The following is a 24,277-nucleotide window of genomic DNA, read 5'->3' on the forward strand; positions in this document are numbered from 1 at the left end:
AACAAGCAGGAACTCTAGCAGTTAGTGAGCACCTGAAATTAAATGTCAATGCCATTTCTCCAAAATCCAACGTTATAAAAACTGTCGCCTTAGTGCCAGCAGGTCAGCCGTCAAATAGAAGTGCTGAAACAAGTGAATTGAACCTTTAGGACAGAGTCCTAGACTGAAAAATGAAGTAAAATGAAGATACAAAGTTGTTCTTCTGCCACAAATAATAAAAAGTAATCTTTAGCCAGACCCAACCTTGCAGTCAAGCTCCCATACACGCCTTTTTCATTTTGGAGTTGGGTGTAATAATTGGACCAACAGATGACCCAACAACATGTAGTCCCCGAAGAGGTTGGATGTAGTGACTTTAGCACCAGATTACTAAAACAGATGGAAGTCTGAGGACAGAGTCTTCAGCAAGCCATTAAACAAATAAGGAGAAGAAACAGAGGGGATGTATAGTGGGGGTACCTTGGCTAGAAAAGGGCCTTTCTGTGTGGGGTTTGCCTGATCTCCATGTGTATGCATGGGTTCTTTCTGCATACTCTGGCTTCCTCCAACCATCCAAAGACATGCATCTCAGGTTAATTGGTCACCAAATGCTCCCTAGCGGTGAGCGTGAGTGGTTGTTTGTCTCTCTGTGTTGGCTCTGCGATGGACTGGCAAGCTGTTCAGGGTGTCCCCTGCTTCTTGCATAGTGGCTGCTGGAAGCAAGTATTATTAGTAAAAGATAATAAAAAGCTAATCACATTCATTTTGGGATAGGACATACATTTATACGACACGTTTTTTTTATTCCACAGTAAGTACTAGTTATTTCCATATGATGGAGTAAATTTTTCCACACCAAGTGTTACTGGCATCAACACACAGACTAAATGGTCATAATTTACTGCTCTTTACTTATGTAAGTTGTATGATTAAATATTTGAAGTGCCAGACATGTTGAGTCTCAGTGAATAAAGAGGTTGGCAATGGAGCAGTAGATCCCTCTAACATCTTTGAGCATCCTCTGCACTGCTCTGCCACACCAACTTTTTGCTACCAGTCATTTATGCCAAACAGGCTGCAGGTATTCATCTAAGTGGGAGACAGCAACTTGTTGAGTTTGTTTGTTCTTTTCAGGGCAGCTGCCACATTGGATACTTTATTTAAAATGATTGCAAGGTAATTTCAGCAGTTTTCTCTATGTCGTCATGCCTTTATTCCTCCCCAGTCCTCCAGCTGCATCCCAGTTGTTCAACACATCTTACACTGAAGAGAAATGCAGTTGAACAATTAAATTACTGTTACAATCAAGTGTACAGATGATGGCAGCAGAGTGGAAAGCTTCCTGCAGCAGCGCACAATTAGATTAGACTGGTTTGTCTGTTGGACACTTATCTACTTAACACATACTCACACTGTACAGTGTGTAATGAATGGTACAGTTGCTCAGTTTGTACAGATATCAAATGACAGTTTAGATGTTTATTATGAAGGATGCTGTGATAATTATTAATTTGTAACCTCTAAACTACAAGCACTGCATGACCTAGGGAGATTTTTCTCAGATTGTTGTTGTTTTGTCAGTCAACACAAATCACAAAACAAAATCTTGACACAAGAGGATCACATCCTCTTTGAACTCCCACATAGTTGTGTCATGGGTGCATTGGCTGGGAAAAAAATCAAGAGCTAAAGGTATAAGCGCAGAGGGTTTTGAAGTATTTTAAACCCCTGGAGCTCATTTCTTTTTATTTCCTTTGCTTGAAAGAAATTAAAGTTAAAACTTTTTCTTTCTCACAACACATTCTGGCCCCAGTGGCTCTGGTTGTAAACCACTTTTAGATAGACATCTTAGGTTTGCTGAGTGTCCACAAATGGATTTGTTGCATGAGGAGGCAGAAAAAAACTAAGCGTCTGCTGACAATCTGTTGGTTTTGTTTCCACATGTACGATTTGGATGCACACCTAAACTGTATTCACTTCTCAAAGTAAAAGCTGGCAACAAAAGCCACATCTCCACAATTTCACCAGCAGGACAGCATGAGTGAAATGTTAGTGAATGTATTTGTGGAGCTGCTGTGGTCTGTGATTCCGTTGCACTTCAGCTGTGAAGGGAATTTGACTGCTGATATGCTCATTGCAGCCTAAAGCCAGACCAGTGTGTGAATGTGTGTAGGTATTTGTGTGTGTGTGTGTGCATGTGTTTTTATTGACTCATTGGTGCTGATAGAGAGCGACATTTGGGTTGGCATGAAGTGACCTGTACCTCCAACTGGCGACCAAACACTGACACTGTGCTTGCTTCTTATCTCACAACTTGTTTCATTATGAAGCCATGCTTGGATGAACCACCGCACAACAGAAGCAGAAACATGGAAGAAAGGCACAGAGTAAGAGAAGAGTTAATGTTCTTTAGTCTGATGGTGGGGTGTTTGCTTAAGAGGCTCCACAAACCATAACCCATTAATAACATTTATTAAGGCTTAGTTTCCAGAAGTGATCTGTGTGACCATCAGCTGATTCTATCCTCAACGAGGATATGCATGCAGGCTGTGCAACCGAAGGCAGAGAGCTTTCAGATTATAGGATGATATAACATGAGCTGTTATGCTGCCTACTGTATGTAGATGACTGTATAGTTTAAGAAAAGCTTGTCCATCCTGTCAGTCTTTAGTGAGATGTTTGACACAAACGCCTCCTGTGTAGATGCATTTTAACTGTGAACAAGAACAAGTAGGTCAAAAGAAATCATCCACATCCTTCTTGAGCCAACTGTCACCTTTAGGTTGTTTTGATGGATCCTTTATTGCTACTGTCAGTGCTGCCTGCTTAATGTAACAGCTCTGGATTGACACGAAGGAGATAGAGTATGAGTGATACAAGCAAGGAGAGTGGAGAAGAAATACTTGTATGTCTTTGCTAAATGTAATTTTGTGTTGACATGTGTATGTTTTGATCAGTGTGCAAGTTGTCCATGCAGCCGGCCTTGTTGTGTTTGACTAAGGAATGGCTCTTAAGGCAAGTGGAAGGACAGATGCATTAGCGAGACGGAGGGATTGAAAAAGAGGAAAGAAAAGAGAGAAAGCTTTTCTTTGGGGTGGTTTCTCTTTCCAAAAGACCTTTTTTTCTATTCAGATGTTAGACTAAAACTGATCTGCCAAATGGACTGTGTCTGACTTTGTACAACTACTTCCATGTTGTTTGACATTAAAATGACCAAAAACACAAATGCTAACCAAATTACTCTTGATGTTCCTGAACAATAATTAAAAAAAAAAAAAAGTTAATTCAACTTTTTACAAAGCAGAGAGGTCATATACATGTCTAGATCTATTTCTGCTCTCCATGATTTTGGCTTAACTTATAATTTTTTTTTTTTTTTTTCTAAAACCATACACTTAAACAGAAAGCTTTCAGAGATCCTGTTCAGTTATTCAGAGCAGCACACCCCAAATGCCCTCTGAGTGCATTCTAGCCAAGGGATGCAGCCAAAAGTTCAAATTTCACTGTTGTGAATTCTATTAAGGTAATCAGATAAGCTACATGGTGGAGAAGCTGCCACTTTGCTGAAGTGAAAATACCTCACCTCTCCAAAGCATTCACAGGAGAGTCATCTTTTAATGTGCAACTGAGAGAAAGTCAACACTTTAAATCTTAATTTGCAGTAGTTGAGCTTTCCCTAATTACTTCTGCTTAGATCAATGAATAAATCATGAAGACACCATGAAAAAATGTCATAAATTTTAAAATGAAACTGTCTTTCATAAAAGTTGTAAATTACAGTTGCACTTTCATCCTGTGCGTGCAAATGAGCATTTAATGTGGGCAGTTAATTAATAAGAGCAGAATTAATAACATGAAACTGTAAAGCATTTTCTTTCCATTAGCTAATCTCTGACATTGTGAGCACTACATTGATGATGATGATGATGATGATGACGATGAGGATGAGGATGACGATGACGATAATGAAGATAATGATTTTGATGATGATTATGATGATGATGGACCAGAGCATATAAATAAATAAATAAATACCATTCAAGGGTGTACCCTGTCTCTCACCTGCTAAATGCTTGGCTGCAGCTTCCCCACAACCCTTAATGGACAAAGCGGTATGGATGGATGGATGGAGGATGGATGGATGGATGGATGGTTGGATAGATAGATAGATGGATGGAGGATGGATGGATGGATGGATGGTTGGATAGATAGATGGATGGATGGATGGATGGATGGATGGATGGATGGATGGATGGATGGATGGATGGATGGTTGGATAGATAGATGGATGGATGGATGGATGGATGGATGGATGGATGGATGGATGGTTGGATAGATGGATGGATGGATGGATGGATAAATAAATAAATAAAACCAAGCCTTTCCGTGGATGTGAAGTAAAAGCAGCAGTGGAAGGACATAATCTCAGTTTTCCTCTCATTCTCCAGCTGTTTAATGTTTTATGTTCAGTCATGAAAGTGAATGCTGCCCAGTGCCCCGTGAAGAGCAGCGTTCACAATAACTGTTGGCAACTAACATTTTAAATAGTGTTTGGAGCTACTTTTATTGACATTATCAATTGTTTAACGAAGTCAGCTCTTGTTTATAGATTGAAATGAAAAAAGCATGTATTCCTCCCCTTTTTTTCTGTTGTACTGGTGTTCATTTATATCAGTTAACTTTAGGGAACACCAGTTAGCGATGCAGAAACCCTTCACAAATGCCAACTGTTCTAAAAGAGCTGCTGTAAAACTAGACTGGTGATATAAAGACATCTATTTGCAGAAAAAATGACTCAAGCACTGTCATCTGTTGTTGTTTTGTGAAGATAAACACTCACTGCACTGTGGCCCTTTGAAATCAGAATACACCAGATGGATCAGCTAACGTTTTGACAGAAAAGTGACGTAAAGATGTGGTTCTCGGGTGGCTCTTTGACTGTGGAAAACCAAACTAGTTTTTAGCTTAAGCTAACTTAAAACTGGCTCTAGCACCCACCTTGGACCAGCACTGCAACCACTTTGGTTAAAAATTGGCTCTGGTTTTCTACTAAAACATTTTTGATGATTTGTATAAATTAGATGCAAATTAAATGTGCAAATGGTAGAAATAGTTACTTTTTATATACATTGAATAAGGAAGCTGTCTCCCCCAGCTCCATGCATGCTCAGGATAAGGGAATTGAATTAAAAACAAGATTTGTCAATCTGTTGGTTTTATATTGTTGGTTTTTTTTATGAATCGGCTTATATGAGCACTGATTGGGTGACAATGAATTGGCTTGAATTGATTTTGTCTATTAAGTGCCCTGAAATGACTTGACTGGGAATCAGCACAATACAATTAAAGCTGAGTTGAAAATGCTGGTATGCCCTATGAAATTACTCTAAACCTGCACTACATTTGTCTTTACTATAATGCAATATTTAGTACCATGCTGCACAAAAGAGTTATATAAGTTGCAGTTTTGCCTCTGTCGTGCATCCACTGCCAAGATTGTATTATTTCAAAGTGAAACTACATATACTGTGAGTGATGGTAACAAAACATACAATAAACAGTGATGATTAACATTTCTCAGAAAGAAAGAGATTTACAGAGTAGTTATAGCTTTAATAAGCAGAGATACAAAAAGGGAACATAAAAGGAACACTACTTCTAAGTAGAAAAACATCTAGGAGACTTTGGAGGAGTGGTCCAGGTTCAAATGCGTCAATGATGGTAATACTTACAGCTTCATCAAAGAGATTTGGCACTGAAAATGCTAGCATTACTTACATAAGTAGTTGAGCCAAAAAAATTAAAAAACTGCCTGATGTCCAACTCCGTCTGCTTTGCCAGATCCATTTGTGTTATGGCTCCTGCTCGACTGGTAAATGACACAACGCAGTGGCAGCTGGATGTGACTTCTGGCTGACAGGCTAACTGGGTGTCCTAAGCTGCTTTAAATGAGATTGTTTAAATGTAACAAGGGGATAATGGCAGGGAAGCTTTTTTTTTTCTTCCCTCTTATTCATTTCCTTTTTATATATATATATATATATATACAAGAAAAAAAGCATACTCTTCATAATCTGTGTTAATGCCATGATCCAGGATTTATTTGCTAAATTAACAGAAAAGCTTACATATTACACATAATTAAATTCAACAAAAAATTATGACTAATAGTCATGATTATGCTTTGTTATTGTTTTAGTTGCTCTTTTGTTGGGCAGTAGCTTTATTAGGCACTCGGAGTGTTGAGATGACCCAGAATCAGATAGAGGACTGAATATATACCGTAGTTCCAGGCATGACTCAAACCAGAGAGATTGCAGATCGAGATCAGTAACTACTGGATAAAAAAAGTTATTTAATATTGTTGTTGATGCTGTATGTAAGATCATTTTTCAAGAATAAATATAAGTATCAAACTGAAAAGGTGGAAATTTCAAAGTTAAAGCATCAAGAGGATGCAATCTGTTTAATTAATTTCCATTTGGAGCCATTCAAAAATAACTGTATCAATTTTACCTGCCGCCATGAGGCTGTACATGATCATATGTATGTGCCTGTGTGTATTTCATCTTTATGTCTGCCTATCACTGGTCCATATCTATTATATTAACAGCAGCACTCATATTTACCTAAATAGATCTCAATGAGGAGATAGGGATGCCTTGAAAAAAGTTTGATGCATCGTCAATACCTTAAATCAGAGACACTGAAAGAGTTAGTCACAATGTGCCATATTGTAATGTGCTATAAAAACAAGTGTCAAGATGTGCTATTACACTGACAAGGTTAGAATAACCTGTCAAAAACCAGCTGTCCTCAACATCAGGTGTAGAGTTCAGAACTGCTTGCTGACAGAGCAGCTTTAATAATCAGTTAAATCAGAGAAGCAGGTGACAATAAAAATATTTAAAAAATGTAAAAACAGTGAGAATGTTGATAAAAGTATCAGTGGTGGATCAGGAAATGTTTACATGGGGTAGCAAAGGAGTGGCAAGGGGTGTGGGCAGGGTGGCGTTGAACGTCCTTTTATATATGTTAATGGCGTCAAGGATATCCACAAAAATACTTTAAAACTATTTACCTTATATTTATCTCTTCTAAAAAAATCAAAGACAACATTTAGGATTAAATTAAAAAAAACAATTAATGTAAATGAATATAGAAAAGGGATGGATATCAGCCATCTCTTTTAGGAGAACTAAAAATAACTATTATCATGCTGTGCAGCAAAACATCCCATAAACATTCAAATCTAGACATTTTGAACACTGTCCTGCATACATAAGACAGATAATCGCTCATCATGTTTAGATTTTGATATTTATTTAAAAAAAAAACTATTGAGTGAATATTAAAATTAACAAACAGCTTTCTGTGTTTCTCTAAAATTAGATTTGCATCATATTTAGTTTTTCCAAAATTGCTGCAACAATAAATTGATAACATTAGTAAAGATCTAACCTTTTTCCTTGTCTTCAGTTTCTTCTACATGCATGTGTGGACATTCCTGGTCTCTCTCCCTCTCTGCCTTATTTATTCATCATAATCTATTTTACTTAATTTCCTTAACACCCATTGTTAATTACAGTACAGGTTTCCAACCATGGCCAAGGATGTGGAGAAAATAAACAGAAATGAAAAAGGAAAATCAATGTAACAACAGATCTGATGTCATATTCACACTTCCGACAAATTCAGGGCCGTGGGGGGATGGACCCTCTCCCAACCATTATTGGGTAAGAGGTATACCTTGGAATGGTTGTCAATCCATAAGATACAAAAACCAGTAAACACAAACTCACACCTATGATCATTTAAGAATCAACCTTTAACCCAGCATGCATGGTTTTATGCAGGAGCTGAGGTCCAAACCAAGAAACTGCCTGCTGCGAAGCAACTGTGTCAACCTCTGTTCCACTGTGAGGCTTGCTAATTAAACTAACATGCATGTTGGTAACAAAACATAATGCCAGATTTAATACTTTCTTGTTCTTGACTTCTGTGATTCATTAATTCTGATCCATTTAGATTTGTTCTAGCTATCACCAAGTCGTCATATGAAACAAAAGGACACTGTTCTCTGAAACATGAACCTGCTGTTAACATGGAACAATTACAGGTTGTAGGAAATGTAGGAAACATTCTCCTAATAAACACCTGTTACCTTTTACAGTTTAGACATATAAAGCCTCTGGACACCATTACTACTGCTATGAGTTTGCTCTGTCATATCTGGAACTGGAAGCATAAACATTAGCGTGTTGACAACATCATGATGGCACATAAATATTTCAGGCTGACTTCAGTTGCATCGTCTGTATATCAATGACACAATGTACACTACAAATGACTATGATTTTACAGTGTGATCATAAGATCACTAAATGCATGAAATCAGCCTAATTTCAGTTAAATCCCAACCCAAACAGACCTGCCACATTTGCTATTTTCTCTGCACCAGTTATGCTACCAACTTCGCCCCCTTTAAGTATTTGTGCTGTACATGTTCATGAGTCCTGATCTGTGAAAGTAAACAGCCTCTGGTCAGATAGGTAATAAAAGAGAACCAAGTTATCTTTACTTCAAGAGTAAAAAAAAAAAAAAAAAAGAGAAAAGTGAAATGAAGGAAACTAAAGAAAAGGAGAGTGGGATGGATGAAGAGGCAGCACTACTACAGAGAGGATACAGACGGAGGATGATGAGGTGTCTCTGAAAGATATGAGAAAGGTAGAAGAGCTAATGGCTGCAAGGCACATTGCTCTGAGTCCTTTTTTTCCTCTCTCATTATCCCATACACAATCATCACAGCCAAATGATGATGAGGCATTTTCAAAGCTTCGTGTTGAAAATGCTCTTCTTCCAACAAAGAAGACACATGTTTATAGCATCAGTAGAATGAGCTACAAATACAGCCGCACACAACACATGACTGACATAACGATGATAATGATTATGATTTTCTTTGGGATGCAATCTGGATTAAATTGGCTATGATCTGGTTTAACTTTTTTATGTATCTAAAATTCAGAGTGTGGTTAGAAACAGTGAATGTTTAAGAAGCATAAGGTGAGCTCTCGGACACAGAAGCAAAAGCCAGCTAACTTCAAACAGCAAAATGAATAATATGGAGAAAGTAAAGTGAAGGGAGAAGAGGAACTTTGTTAGATCATTCAAAAACACTCAAAAATATGATATTGTAAATATGTTTTTCCAAAAATGTGATATATGTGGTTTCAAGGAGATGTGGAATTGCTATCAGCAAACTATTTACATTTGAGAAAACAAGAAAGTACCGAAGAGAGTCTGCGGCAGCCTTGATTGAAAAATCTCTTGTACGAGAGTGTGATTTTGCTGTGATTCTGGCAAAACCAAAAGTAAAGTTGATCCTTGAAAATTTTATGCGATTATGCTGCACAACTCTGTTCTTCAGAGTAAACATAATCACATTAAAATATCATGTCAGAGATAAACAGGTGACACCTGCTTATCCTGAATATTTTCTCTGTATGTGCTCTTAGTAAAGATCCCCGCTTTAAGCCGAATGACATTTTAGTTTTTGAGGGCTGCACATGCCTCATGGTGGAGCAGCTAATCCCTCTATTTATATGCAAGAATAAAAAGCACCAAAATTCAAGTCTGTTGTCCAATAAATGTTTGTGTAAAAACAAAAATATCTGTGGAAAGCTGAAGACCAACGAGCAAACCCTTTAATAGTGATCATGAGGTAGCTGTGATACAGCAGAGTTAAAGTATGGGTCATATCCTGCATGACATCATTTTGTGTCATTTAGTACTGTCATCTTTTCTTCCTGAACATCTCTCATCTTCTTTTTGTCTACCTCCATAAAAAGGTTAACAAGTTGTGACGGTCATTTAAAGTGAGGCAACATGATGTCTTGAGTTTGTTCGTGTGTGTCTGCAGGTTGTCTGCAGTGTATATGTCTCTGTGTGCATGACAGTGAGTCCACCCCAGGGAGTTGTGTGTGTCTCTGAATGTGTGTGTGTACTATTTTTAGGCACATCTCAAACGGAAAGCATCTTGGGAAAAGGTATGAGTTCATCCATGCGAACATGATTCTTAGAGTCAGTTCTCTTTTTTTCTCTCCTTCCTTCTATCTCTTTTACTTTTCACTTTTCATTAGCTAGCTCTCTTCCTTGTTCATCTCCCCATACTTCTTTTTTTTATCCATTTCCCTTTGCTGATCCAAAACTCAAACCTTTTTTGCTGAAACATTTTCGAAACAAACAAGAAAACACAACACACAAGCAAAAGACGCCATTAATTATATTGAAATAAGTCTATTTTTTAATTACCTGCAAACACTTTGAAATACATCTGAAAATCCTAACATTTCTTCCTAACATTTATTTTCTCTTTGGTATTCTGGGGACATTTTCCATCTTTCACCGCACCCCTCTGCTCTTCCCTCCTTTCTTTCTCAGCCAGAGAAATGTTTGGTATTCCAGGGATTTCGCTGCTCTTCTGCTCTCCAGTCTACTTTGTAAACTTTCCCTCTATTTCTCTCTTCCTAATGAACTCGCTTTATTTCTCACTTTGGATCCCCTCACTCACTCTCTTCACACACACACACACACATATATATCCATCTATCCATATATCGATCTGTCTGTGTGCCTGTCTGTCTATCTATCTATTTAGGATTATAAACTGCACATCTAACATGCAGCATTTTGGACCTGATGGATGCATACTGCATGCAAAGCTGCATGTGATGCCAGCCTTTAGGCAATGATCACCAAATGATTTGTTGTTAGCAGAAAATTAATGTGTTAGAGATGCCTGAGTTTTCCTCATGATCTTTACCTGTTCACTTGATTTAATAGGAGATGAAGGGCGCTACACCATTAAAGATTTGATCATGCACAACATTTTAAAAAGAGATATCCTTCTCCAGAAAGCAGTAACAGTGTTTACAGCAAAATTATAATTTTAGATAGTAACTCAAATAATGATCTTACTTCAATTTTGTTGGCTTCAAAATGGAACACATACAGTACATATATTGTTAATCTATATATAATAATACTTTTTAGCTTTGTGGTTAAGGCCGTTTCTTATGTTAATAAACCTATAATGTTGTTTAGTTGCTGAAGAAGTTTTGAGATTAAAAAGCATATCAAAGTTGTATAATGTACTAGTCAGCCAAATCAACTATTTAACCTTTAGGTGACATAATAACAATTCTTTATTTATATAGCCCTTTTCAGCAACGTGCAGACGACCAAATGCTTCACAAAAGATAAAACATCACTAAAACATACTTCATCAAAGCAATTGCACTAGCAAATATAAATGAGTAAAAGGAAGAAAGCACAAACAAAAAAAAAGGTAGAAAAAAGCTGAATAAGTCAGAAAACGCTAAAAGTGTCACCACATTATTGGGTGAAAAAAGTATTCATAAATAAACAGGTTTATAACGTGTAGATCAGAAGGAAGCTTATTCCAGAGCCTGGGAGAGACAACTGAAAAAGCTCAGTCCTCCCTGTGTTTACATGTAGATCTGCATCAGAAAGATGACACTGACTGCATCATTAGGAACGTGGCTGAGTCTTCGTGTTTAGCACAGCTTTTTTATGTTTATGAGGCAGATGGATACAGACGAAGCATATATGCATAGATGCAACAGTTTCATCTTGTATACGTAGTTCTGTGATCTGCATTATTTGCTCTTATCTGAGTTGTTATCTAAAACCCCTTTTCTTCTGACTCTGCCTACACCTTTTTTTTTCTCCCGGAAATGTTATTCAAATGCCAACAAAGTTAACTCTGCTTTAATGATTCATTTCATTAGTACTTTCTGAAAAATTTATTTCTGTTACAGTATCTGCAAAACATATGTGTGAGATGAGAAAGAAACTGAGGATTATTGAAAATAAATATACTTGAAATCTGAAAATAAAATACCTTTTGTGGTACAGTATGACTGTAATACTGCTTTGTAACTACAAATATAAAGAGGATAACAAGCACCAAAAAATAATATCAGAACAAAAAAAAATAGATGCTGAGTTAAGCTTTAGGTGAGAAAAGTTTTAATTTCATAAAATATTAAGACCTTGAAATGTCTAACCCAGACTCTTCCTTGAATTCCACTGCATCGAAAAAATTTGTTTCAGCCTTTTGTAGCCTTCTGCAAGGCAGGGAGCAAAGTGTTGTGATGATCAGTGTCACTCCTTTATAACCATTTTCCATTAATGCTGGTGATGTGCACATAGAAAAACATTCTCATTTAAACTTGTGGAATTGCACTGTTACTATCTGAGCACTTTTGTTGCAACATTTAGGCTTTTTAAGAAACTTTATCTCAAGAAAGCATCTAGGAAAATATATAGCAACTTCAGGCTGCCCATTCTTGCTTCAAGCAGAGAGAAGGAAGAACTCAAGCTATTGCACCACAAGCCACTTACGTGGGCAGACAATTTTACCAAGTAGAAGCTGAAACGGCCTCAACTGCAGTCTCTGGAGTGAGTGTAGTAGCTTGGCAACTGACAGGGATGTTGATGTGATAAAATTATATCATGTAAAAATAATTAAAAATTATAATTTACACACATACAAGTTGAAAGCACGATCAAATTACATACAGTGATCAAGATGGATATTTATCAATATAGAACATTATATCAAGGTAATATGTTTTGCCATATTGCCCAACCTAGTAAAGAACAGTGCATGTTTTTTGTTTCATTCAGAAAGATGACAGTACTAGCCTTTCCTTTTATTAAACAAAAATGGACTTAAGAGATGAAAAGTTTCTGCTGCAATCCGTCCTTCTGCAAAAGAAAAACATATTCAACATATTCTTTAGCAAACAGAAGTAAAATAGTATAACCCTCTTTTCTGTTGGATAAACAGACACTTTAATTCTTTCATCATGTTGCCAAGAAAAACACAATTTTTAGTGTTTATACTAAATCTTAGCTGAACTCCTGTCTGCTTTTTAAGCTGCTTGTCATTTGAAATCTGTGTTTTTGTCTTTGATAGTTTATAAATGTGTATTTTCCCCTAAATTCAGTAATGCCCTGAGATTTGCAAGGTCACAATTACACAAGAATCCATTGTCAAAGACCATGAGCTACTTGTTTGTGTTCAAGGCACAGCAGCCCAGCAGCTATTCTATAAAATGCAGGGTACACTCTGCACAGGTCGCCAATACGTCATTAATCCCTGAAATTATAGAAAACAATCTATTTGTGCATGTGGAGAAGTCACACACATCGTACAGATATTTGTTGGACTAATTTTACAAGCCACAGCCAGAATCCGATATTAAACTATCTGTTTCTCTTAAATGTTACTGACCATGTCAAAGATTTTAGGAGTGAGACACTTTGGGCAGTGAAAGCCAGACAAAAACTGAAACTAGGACTGAGAGTTGGAGAGAGTGTTGCTAAAATTGTAGAAAGCAAGCTATTTCTGTCTCCAAGATTTTTAGACAGATTTTATAAGCTCTGCTTATCATCAGAGAAGCACAGAGGATAAAAAAGGGGCTCACTGATATGAAAATGCTAAAGAAACCCTTTATCTCTGCCCCTCTGTTCCCACCAGGCTATTACAGTGCGTTTTAAACGTACTGAATTGTAACTGATGGGACAGAAAAAATAAAAAAGCCACATATGAAAATCTAAACTTGTGGGTCACTGTGCTACATTTTCAGATGGATCCATTATGTCATAAATCTCAGAATGTTTAAGGTTCCCTTTATGCTGTTCTGTACTTCTGTGGTCTGCAATTTTGTTTGTAACATCAGTAAAATGCTCAAAAGTCTTTAAATATGTTTTTTTTAGTAATAATCTATATTTTCTGGTATAGCCTAACATAAAAAAGCACTAAAAGAAAGTAAGAAAAAACTCTGAAAACACCATTTTACTGTGATATTGAGTAGGAAAATCCAGATTTGTAGCCCACTATAAAAAAGGATGTAGAAAAGATTGCCATGCTGAATCGCTGCACCTATCATAAACATTAATGGCACACCATAAAAGAAATAACCTAGGCATGACTTGATTTTTAGACTTGATGTTTTCATAGATGCAGACCATTCTAATAAGTCCTCTCTGAGCTAAAGGCCAAATTAATCAGCTTCACCTCCATATATACAAAACACGTGTTTTCCCCCAAATTTAGTGATTTTTTGAAGTTATTAAATTCAAAATGCCAAAATTTCAGCTCTTGAGCCTAAAAACATCATTGTCTTTGTGCATTATGTTAAAGATAAAGCTTTAATAAGGTTTTGTACATAAGCCTTTAGATTCTTCTATTTTGGCTCCTTGTATTTTTTCAGTCGGTACTATCCAATTTGCAAATTTATACTCAATTTTATACTTACTCCTTTTTCCCCACACCAGACGTTTGGGCTGAGAAAAATGTCACAGGTTCCACATCTGAAGGATCTCAGGGTAGGGTCTGACATTTGGAGGGATCAAGAGCTTTGCAAACAATAAACCAATAAATATATCTCAAGTGTGATCGTGAATATACTATTTCCCAACCACAGCTATTTGGTACTGTACTGAGAATGCGGTTAACCCAAAAAGAGCAGATAAAGGTTCTTTGTTCGAATGACTAAGATGTCTTATTGACTCTCCTACTTGCAGGGAAGCTGACTACCACAAGTATGTGTGTGAATGTGAGCTCTCAGCTCCAACAGCAAGATATGAAGACACTGCTATCACTAAACACTTCTCTGATACTCTGCGCTGGTCTCACACACTCACACACACAAAGCAGGTCAGTTGACATTGCTACTTCAATCGATGCAGCTGACTACTGCTGGCGTCAGTACCAACTGTGTTATATGACTAACTCCCACAGTGAGAAGCTTCCTATAGCGTTCCAGTCAATATGGGTTAATGGTGTAATGGAGTTCTTCTCTCTTCCCTTCTTCACTATCTCCCATTCTTTTGATCTCTTCACCTCAGGAGTACACACAATTACACACATACTGTATGTACCAGCACCTAACTATCCAAGTTGACAAATCCTCAAGAAGCCCTTCCTTCCTTTAATGATTTGCTGTGTTTGCTGTAAGACGCTTCCCTGCTGGATCCACTTGGTTTGAATAAACTCACCAACCTATTATTCTCAATGAAGGGCACACAGATACTGTTAGAAGCAAATCAATAGCAAGCAAAAATAGACTGCTCTGGTAACGGAAAAATGCAGTTAATGTCAGTAGTAATCATAATCACTGATATATAACACTTTTTGGAAAGATGGAACTGAGTTCTTTCTGTAATTTATGAATCATTCATCTCAGATGAATACTTAAGATATGAATGGACATGTATTTACATGGATTTAAATGTATGTGTGTGAGTTCTAGGTTATAATAGCTTACCATATATCAAAGTAATTTTCAGTCATTCATTTCCATTTCAGATGGATATTCCACATGTATATACTACCAGCTGTAACAGTGTACATTCAATCAACTTCCTTATTAAGCTAATCAAAAGAAAATCCAAACGAATTCACTTTCCTCACAAATGAGTGAGGCTTGTTTACTGTCTTTCATTTTGATGGGTGTAATGTGCAGTGCTTTTAACAAATCTATAAGCTCAGTTTTTCAACCAAATGAAAGCAGACCTCATTTGTATTTGATGCTATATATAGCCATAACCTCCTAACACTACTTCAGCAGCTACACTGGGTTTAAATGAAATATAGCTGATCATTATTGATGATAGAATTAAAAGTTAATTAAGTCTTAAAAAAACTCTCTGTTTTGGCACCTGAGGAAATCGCTGAAGATCTCAGCATATTCTGATTGGAAATGAAAAATGTGGTTGGAATGCACATGTGAGTTGGATTGAAGCCTGCTGTTAAGAAAATTACAAATTAATTCTGTAATTGATTTAAGACAGTAATTCAAACATCAAAGAGCAATCCACACAGAAAAAAAAAATCATGTTTGTCCTTCACTGAACAAATATGCTTCCATTTAAGCAATCAACACATTTCTAATACTCAATAACATAGAACCCCTGTGTTTTTATGCACCAAGTCCCTTTTTTCTCTATTTTTTTGCCACTCTCTAGTTGCATTTTCACCACAGGACATCCTTTCAATAAATCAACTTGATAGTTTGAACTCATTAATGGTGTCTGCAATGACTGATCAAACCACGAGTTTCTCTTTGAGCTTTACTCACAGAGAGGATTACTGATCCTGCCCACAGCAATACTGTAAAATCAGTGAATCAGTTTAATCTCTACAAAGCTTACTTGAAATCTTTCTTTTGTTCAACACAGTTCTGAAGCTGCCCAGTTTGGTGAAGACACTTTGAGCAGTTACTGTCCTTTTAACTCATCAGGAGCTGCTGCTAAAAGAAAAACACTAAAGAAGAAACCAAACCACTAACGAATTGAGGAGTTCTGTTTACAAGTGCACAGGGCTTCATTTGAATGTATGCTGCTGAAAAGGCAAGGAAGATTAAAAATGTATCAACAAAGATCCAAGTATTTTAATTCTTCTTATACAACCAAAGTGTTTTCAGTTGCTGACACCGTAGCATAATCAAAAATGTGAAAAAAAACGTTGATTATCACGCTCAAATAAAAGTTCAGAAGGTACATATCACTGAATTTTTGGATAAAATTACTCATTTTGCCCCCACAGTGTTGAGGTCAACCTTATGTTGTAGACATACTGAAAGGCATATATACTATATCTAACCATTCTCATATTTGTTTATTCAGTGTTAAACTGAGGCCTTTCCATGCAGTTTCTATGTTCCTTCCTGTGGCAACAGGTGCATACCTATTGGATTAACTGGTTATTCTAAATTACCCATATGAGCGAATACAAGAATGAATAACTGTCTCTCTGTGTTGTATCTGTAATGCAACCTGTCCAGAGAGTGTGCCTTCTTTCTCTGCTTGTGGGTATGCTCCAGCCCACCCTGGACCCTCCACAGGACTGAGCAGTGTACGGCAAATAAATGGAACCTACTCAGTTTCAAGTGGTTAAAATAATTAATCCCAAAACATGCTAAAACTGGGCTAGTCTCCAGAAGTGAGCCTTTCCCATAATTAGACCTATTGTCTGTTTAAGTACTGACTGTTATTATATTTTCTTTCACAACGGATTCCTTTACAGATAAAAGTTAGCTGCCTAATAACTTTTGTCCACAGCAAAAATAAGTAACTTTTACTTTTTAATGGCGTATCATTTTCTAACAAGCTTATTTGAAGCCTGCTGATATTTCACATGGCAAAACTATGAGAAATAAAAGCAGAACCTAACTAACTCTGTGGCTAGAGGCATCATAAAACAAACAATAAATAGATGAATAAAACTTTCTCATATGATACATCATGTGTAAGGAGAGAAAATCCTTGAGCAGGAGGCTGCAATCTTTTTGCATCTTGTTCAGTGGTTGGTGGCTATGGGGCTCTCGCCACAGTCTGTGCAAAGCCTTGCATCAAGTCAGCAAGATTTGGAAGCTCCTAGTAGTGTTCCTAATGGATTCTACACCAGTCAACATAACACAGAGGGACAGAGGAAGGGGGGGAGTGTTGGAAATGCCAACACCGAAGGGAATGAACTTTCTGTGATTTTACACACATTCAGGGATGGGAGCAAATGTTGTAATGAAGTGTAAAAATGACCCCATACAGTAACATAAACATGCTGGGCAGCAGTCACTGTACAAATGAGAAAAATGCTAAATCCATGACCAGCACATGTGCTTCTGCATGAAAAACACCCAAAGGAACTTCCTCAAACATTTTTTTTTTTTTTTTGATAAAAGAAGCAACAAAGGGGGGAATGGTACAACTGGTTCGGATGTTAGCTCAAAAAAGCTCACTTGCCTGTTTTGGTGTGGTAAGTGTAAATATGTGCTGTACATGCTGAGGGAAAGTGGTTTTATAGGGTAAAAACTTTTAAAAAGTTTTTTTTTGTTTGTTTTTTTTTGGGGGGGGGGGGGGTGGGGGGTGTTCTTTATGTTAAAGTATACTTTCAAGCTAGATAAAGTCATAAGTCTTGCTTTTTTGTAAATCAACCAGGCATGCACAGTGAAACTGCTGCAGCTCACAAATACAAGTTCTACTATTTATAATTAATAGACTTCATTAATTATAGCAGTCCTGTCGACTCTAAATGTCAAAGGAGAATTGTTAGCATAGTTTCCTTTAAAATAATTTTTATAGTCATTTACTGCCCTCAAAGATCACTTATTCATTTACATATTTTTGGTAATTAAATAAAGCAATATGAAAATAGGATACTAATTTAATATGCATTTCTCTTTTGAAATGAAATTGCATTGTACATCCCTGAATAGTTCAAACAAAAAGAGACAATAGTAATGCATATGTTGGCTATAAGTGCTGCGGCTGCACAGATGACTTCTCAACATGCCAGCATGAGCAAACAGTTCAGTCTCTACCATGAAATAGAAAGTAAGGCACCTGGTTTTCTCTTTACAGGTAGAAGCACTTAAAAACACTCAAGGGGAAGTCCTGGTTGTTCTTCTTGTTGCCAAGCAACCAATCCAAACTCATTTGAGGTAAAGCAGCCGTTCACTAAAAAATTTAATATTTATAACTCTTAGCATTTGGCATCAAGGGTTTTAAATACTTGTTAAGCTCACAGTTCCATCAGGAATGTGCACAAAGGCATCTTTGCCATTCAAAAAACATTGTCAGTGCAAGAACGTCCTGGTGGACATAGAACCTTGAGCTTAAACCACTTTATTCCAAATCTATAGCTAGCCTGCAGGTGTATTTTCAGAGGAAGCAGCTGCAAAAGCATATGAAAGTTTTATTTCATTGAATGTTTTTTTCTTCTCTCTTTTTCCAGCTGCAACAGCTGAACATAATTTAGACAGAGGAGATGAGAAAATTACTTATAATACTTGCAGAACTCTGAGATTCTTTTGTTTGAATGTCATTTGTCTTCTCAAATAATGTGGTGGCAAACACAACAAACCAGAAATTTAGATCTACTGCTCTATTATCTTTCAAGACACCTCTCCCAAACTTCTGTCATTAAAGTCCTCTCTTTACGTCTCCCTCTCTTTCTCCCTCCTTCCGACTGTCTCCCTTTCTGCTTCAGGGGATATTAATTGATGACTATCTAGTCTTGCAAAGTTGGTTTTCAAACTTGTTTTTTTTTGCCAGCAAGACCTCGCTTTATCACCACTTATAGCTTTATTTGACAACCCCAGCTCCCCCCTTCTCACTTTCTCCCTTACGCCAACCATCCTTCTCAGCCCACTGGAGTCTTATCATTAAGATTTAGCTTCCTGTAATAAAAGTATATAATAGAGAGAAAATTTGTTACAAGGACTGGCTATGCTGGCAGAGAGACAGAGAGACTGTCTAATCAAGACAATGAAAAGAAGGGGACAAATTGATTCTTTGTTAGTGTGAATCAGTTAAAGAGGACAAAGGCAAAAAAAAGAAGAAAAAAAGAGAGAGAGAAAGAAAGAAAGAAAAACAAGCAAAATTTTTAGAGGATAGACATAAATTCATCATGGCCTAACTTCCAGGTTTGGATTTACCAAGCTTGGCTTTCCTGTCTTTTTCAGAAGGCAGTCCTGCCTAAAGTCAAAGTACTTCACTAATTATTGAGTGTGAATTGTAAATACATGCAATACCCTTTGACAGTTTTTTATAGAAACATGTCTGTGCAGAATGCACTGCTGCACATAGAGACTACAGTATATTTTATTTTCATGAATGGAAAACCTGGGTTACAATCTTGAAAAGACAGCTGACGGGACTTTAAATAAAAAAAAATATATAAATAAAAAATAAATAAAAATATTTTATTTTTGTTTTGAAGGAGCAGGCTGTTTCTATTCTGGTGAGTTAATCCTATAAGTGCCAAGGTCGCAAAATTGCAAAAGCACCATGCTACCATGCTACATCCACAGTAAACCTGTGACCACTTTCTACCGCTAGATGACAGACATGTGAATCTATTCATAGTTTATAAGGAAATCGCATTTGAAAGACACCTTACGGAACTAGTGCGTAAGCGTTCAATGACCGTGATGGATAGTGGATTGCAGAGAAAGCAGCAGTATATTAATACACTGTTTTCAGTGTCCATGAAGTACTTTCTCAGCTATTAGCCATCTCAGGTTGTCAAAGGGAATTTTTTTCAAAATCTTGGTGCATTCGTCTATAATAAAAACATATCTGAAGCATCACGTGGGAGACCGAGGTCAGAGAGGCAGACCACCAATATTTAGGAGAGTTTCTGGACGAGGTCGAGGCAGTAGGGGTGGAAAACATAGCACTGAAAAATTTGTGGGAGCAGCATAGGTCTAAATAATGCTAAAAATATCGATGATGACACAATTAACAATTTAATGACTGTTTTAATTTCCATCATAAACTCTGGGTCATATTTAACATTTTTCTCACTGACAGTATGCCTTAAAAACTGTTAAAACTCTGGCACCTAAAGAGTTAATGCATTAGCAGCATAGTGCTGCTCTCTTTCTTGTTAAAAGGTCAAACTAGCTCAATGCACAGTTTATTTGTCTTTCGGTCTCTCTTTCTCATTTACATAAAAATAAACATCCGATTTAGATGCTGTTTCCTTAACGATTGATAAACTTAGAATGTCGATGAATAAACGGACGTTATAGATATTTATATGGAACAACAGAGGAAAGAAAAAGTTAACCTTTGCTTTCTCAGCCTGCGCATGTACATTGCAAATATTTAATCATGTCATTCCCTTCACTCAGTAGCCACATAGTATATGCTATTTTCCTCATGTTTCTTTAAAATATACATTTTATCTTATTTTTTCTCACTTATACAGCTCACAAGTGTTTGGAATTGATGATTCTAAATAGACATTAATGATCTTGATTTTAGTTAATGGGAGTTTTGAGTGCTATCTTTTAAAATACAGATGGTAGTGAAATGTGAGAAAATCTCTATGAGATGTGAAAGTCATTAACATTTAATCTTCCAATGTGCTATATTACACATGCAATTACCTTTTCAATGCACAGTGACTTGATCTTAGTAAATTACATAACACACGTGGCTGAGGATGTGGTTTATGATCATCTGAATATGGTCGCTAGATTAAGCGGCAGTTAACAAGGTCCTGTTTATACAGGACAGCATTTTGCATACAAGTGTCACGGATCATTTTTTCCAACCTGCTATGAGACTCCAGATGAAACTTGAATCTGCTATTATGTAATCTTTTTTCTTCCCATTGTCACTGACGTGCCATTATTAGAACCTCAGCCTCTTATATTTGTATTGGCAATGCTCTGATGCATGTCATTTTTGTCACACAAATGCAGACAGACACACAGACGAGCCAATATTTGATGCTCGGTATATTGATACGAAACAAAGTGGGAGCTAAAGAAAAAGGCATCAGTACAATGAACTGTCTATTGCACACTCATCCCAAGCATTTGCAGATACACACAGATGATAAGGAACAAATTCAAGACAAAATAATAGTGAAAACTTGAAATAAAGTTTAATAGACACAAGTAACAGACATCCAGTAACACGCAAACACACACAAACCAAAACATTATGTACAGTATACACTGACAAAGAGGGATAAAAGTGAAGCACACATGCGTGCACACACAGGGGAGTTAGTGTGTTTGTGCTCTCTCTTGAGTTTTCTTTGATATTTAGAGTTCATGATTCATAGATGAACTGTTACACAAGCATATTGGAACTGTGTGCGTGTGTGCGTGTACTTCTTTTCTACATGATAGGGGAAAAAACAACTGTATATAAATTTAGGGGGACTCCCTCTGACCATAAGGACAGCAATTCTGTCCACATCGGTACAAATTGATTTTTGAGGGTTAATCCTTGGTTTTAGGGTCAGGATTTGAATTATGTTATATAGTTAGCTTTAGAGTAACAGTCACAGCAAGCCATTTGGTTGTGATGATTAATGTCAGGGTTAGGGATTGGGGAATGTACACACACATGAATATGCACAATGAATACAGACTAGACCAGGGCTACTCAATTCGGTCCTACGAGGGCCGCAATCCAGCAGGTTTTCCATGTATCCCTGCACCAACACACCTGAGTCAAATTAGGTGGCTCTAACAGCCAATCAGGTTCTACACAATGACTCATTAATTTGACTCAGGTGTGTTGGTGCAGGGATACATGGAAAACCTGCTGGATTGCGGCCCTCGTAGGACCGAATTGAGTAGCCCTGGACTAGACGTTTGTGTGTCTGTGTGTGTTTAAAAGCATGTATCTTTTAAAGGTCAGGCTAAGCATTCATGTAGCATCTGAAAATGTAACAGACTGTTAAATTATGTTTATAACGAAGAACAGTGTGAAATGAGAGCTGATGTAAACACACACCTTACACTGTAGTATTCATAGTATTATCATTTTAAATTGATGAAGAGTCAAATAACTCAGCACCTTGTCTGAAGCAGTGCTGAGTCAAACAGCTTCACCTGAGGCCGACAGAAATGTGTAAGTTGCTACTTAGAGTGTAATTTTTTGGTTACCTGCGTAAGTACTCAAAAGTATCAAGTAATGCACCTTAGTCCATTTTCAGAACCAATCCACAAAAAGTCATCATTACTGAGACATTTGATTTAGTAAATTAGATCATTTGGATACAAGATCTCTACACCAACAGACCTGCAACATACTGAGCCAGCTGAAGTAACAACTGATCTAACAGTCCACAGCAGTAATCACCAACTCCAGACCTTGAGGGTCACTGTCCTCCAGGTTTTAGATGTTTCCCTGCTGCAACAAACCTGCTTCAAATGAAAGGCTTCCCCTTCAGCTTGTTGTTAAATTCTGCACAAGCTTCTGTAGAGGTGTGGTCACATTTGCACGATCACATTCACCACTCCTCATCACTGATCAATCCTCTTTCCTCATACTCTGCTGACACAGTCACCGAGTTGTCCAGTGGGTTTATACACTTTTTTTTTTTCTTTTTTTTTCCTGTGAGAGAGTATCTGGTACTTTGGTTGTTGTTGGGATACATTTGTGATATGTTTTTTGATTTGGTTATTATTTAGGAACTCCTGATTACTGTCAGCTCTGGTTTTTTTTTTTTTTTTTTAAGCTGTAGGGTAGCAGTTGGTTATCTGGTGATAGTTTGGTCGCTGCCTTTTATCTGTTGTGCTTTTGTCTCCTCTTTCTTCTTTCTGCTTTCCTTTTTGCTTCTTTTTGCTGTCTTCCTCCTTTTTCTGTCCCCTCCGGTCAGGTCCAGCAAGATTACATAGATTCCATGATTCAAAGTAAATAATTAATAGTATATAAATCAATCAGATTATCAAGAAGAGCTTTAAATCCATAAACCTCCCCTTGGCAAAGGAAATTTGCTTGGTACAACACAGCAACCAGACTATTATTCTGTTTGCTACAATGCTGGACAGGACAGGTTAAAAATGAAATAAATATTTATTTTATACAGATTGCTGTGATATGTGTATAAAGCTGAATTAATGTATTATGCATAAATTTAAATGTTATTTAGATGAAAGTCTCAAAGTCACAGGTCAACTCTTTTAGGACTTTTTTCTAGGAAACTGTGTTCATCCTGTACAGCATCCACACATCACTATAAATACTAACACGTGTTCTTACCTTCATATACAGCTCTGAAGCCCTGTGCGCTCACAGCAAAATCTGTGGTAAACCACAAGGCCAATATGGATCCACTGCTAACTATGGGGGAGGGCAGCATGAATCCTGACAACCTGCAAAACAGAAAGTAATTTAAGTTTGGTAATGCATTCCCTTGAAAGACCAGAACCACTCTCTTCACAATGACAACAATGATACAATATAAAATGTCAAACACTGAAAAATAAGTGCATAAAAATACAATTCTGTTAAGTGCCAATTATGTTGATTTCATGGTGAAGACTGAACTCATAAATGTCTTCCTATATGATCTTCTTTAAAAAAGTAAAGATGTACAGCATGTATTCATAATTACTAGACTTTACTCATATAAAATGGGTGAGGAAATAAATAAAAAAAAAGCAGAATACCTGCTTCAACATACTAAATCAGCTGTGACGATAGAGCTTGGTAATCTGATCTAAATGTCTGAGGATACCTCAGCATGGAAAAAAATGCAGCGACATCTGGCTGGACACAATACAACAATATACAAGAAATACTAGAACAAATACTCGAAATTGCAAAGTAACACAACATTGAAATACCCTGTTGGTAGACAATATGTATATATAAGAAAGAAAGAAAGAAAGAAAGAAAGAAAGAAAGAAAGAAAGAAAGAAAGAGAGAAAGAAAGAAAGAAGATGATGGG

General features: G+C 36.9%; 1 protein-coding gene across 1 annotated transcript in view; it reads right to left on the reverse strand.

Annotated features, from left to right (window-relative positions):
- The window catches only part of LOC121640431 (CUB and sushi domain-containing protein 1-like), a 344,948-nt gene that overhangs the window by 260,657 nt on the left and 60,014 nt on the right, over nucleotides 1-24,277 (reverse strand). Inside the window, exon 2 of the mRNA XM_041986178.1 lies at nucleotides 23,587-23,699. Within this exon, the coding sequence (XP_041842112.1) occupies nucleotides 23,587-23,699 (113 nt within the window). The remainder of the gene's footprint in view (nucleotides 1-23,586; nucleotides 23,700-24,277) is intronic.

This window comes from Melanotaenia boesemani, chromosome 1 (assembly GCF_017639745.1).
Source record: "Melanotaenia boesemani isolate fMelBoe1 chromosome 1, fMelBoe1.pri, whole genome shotgun sequence".
Classification (NCBI taxonomy): domain Eukaryota; kingdom Metazoa; phylum Chordata; class Actinopteri; order Atheriniformes; family Melanotaeniidae; genus Melanotaenia; species Melanotaenia boesemani.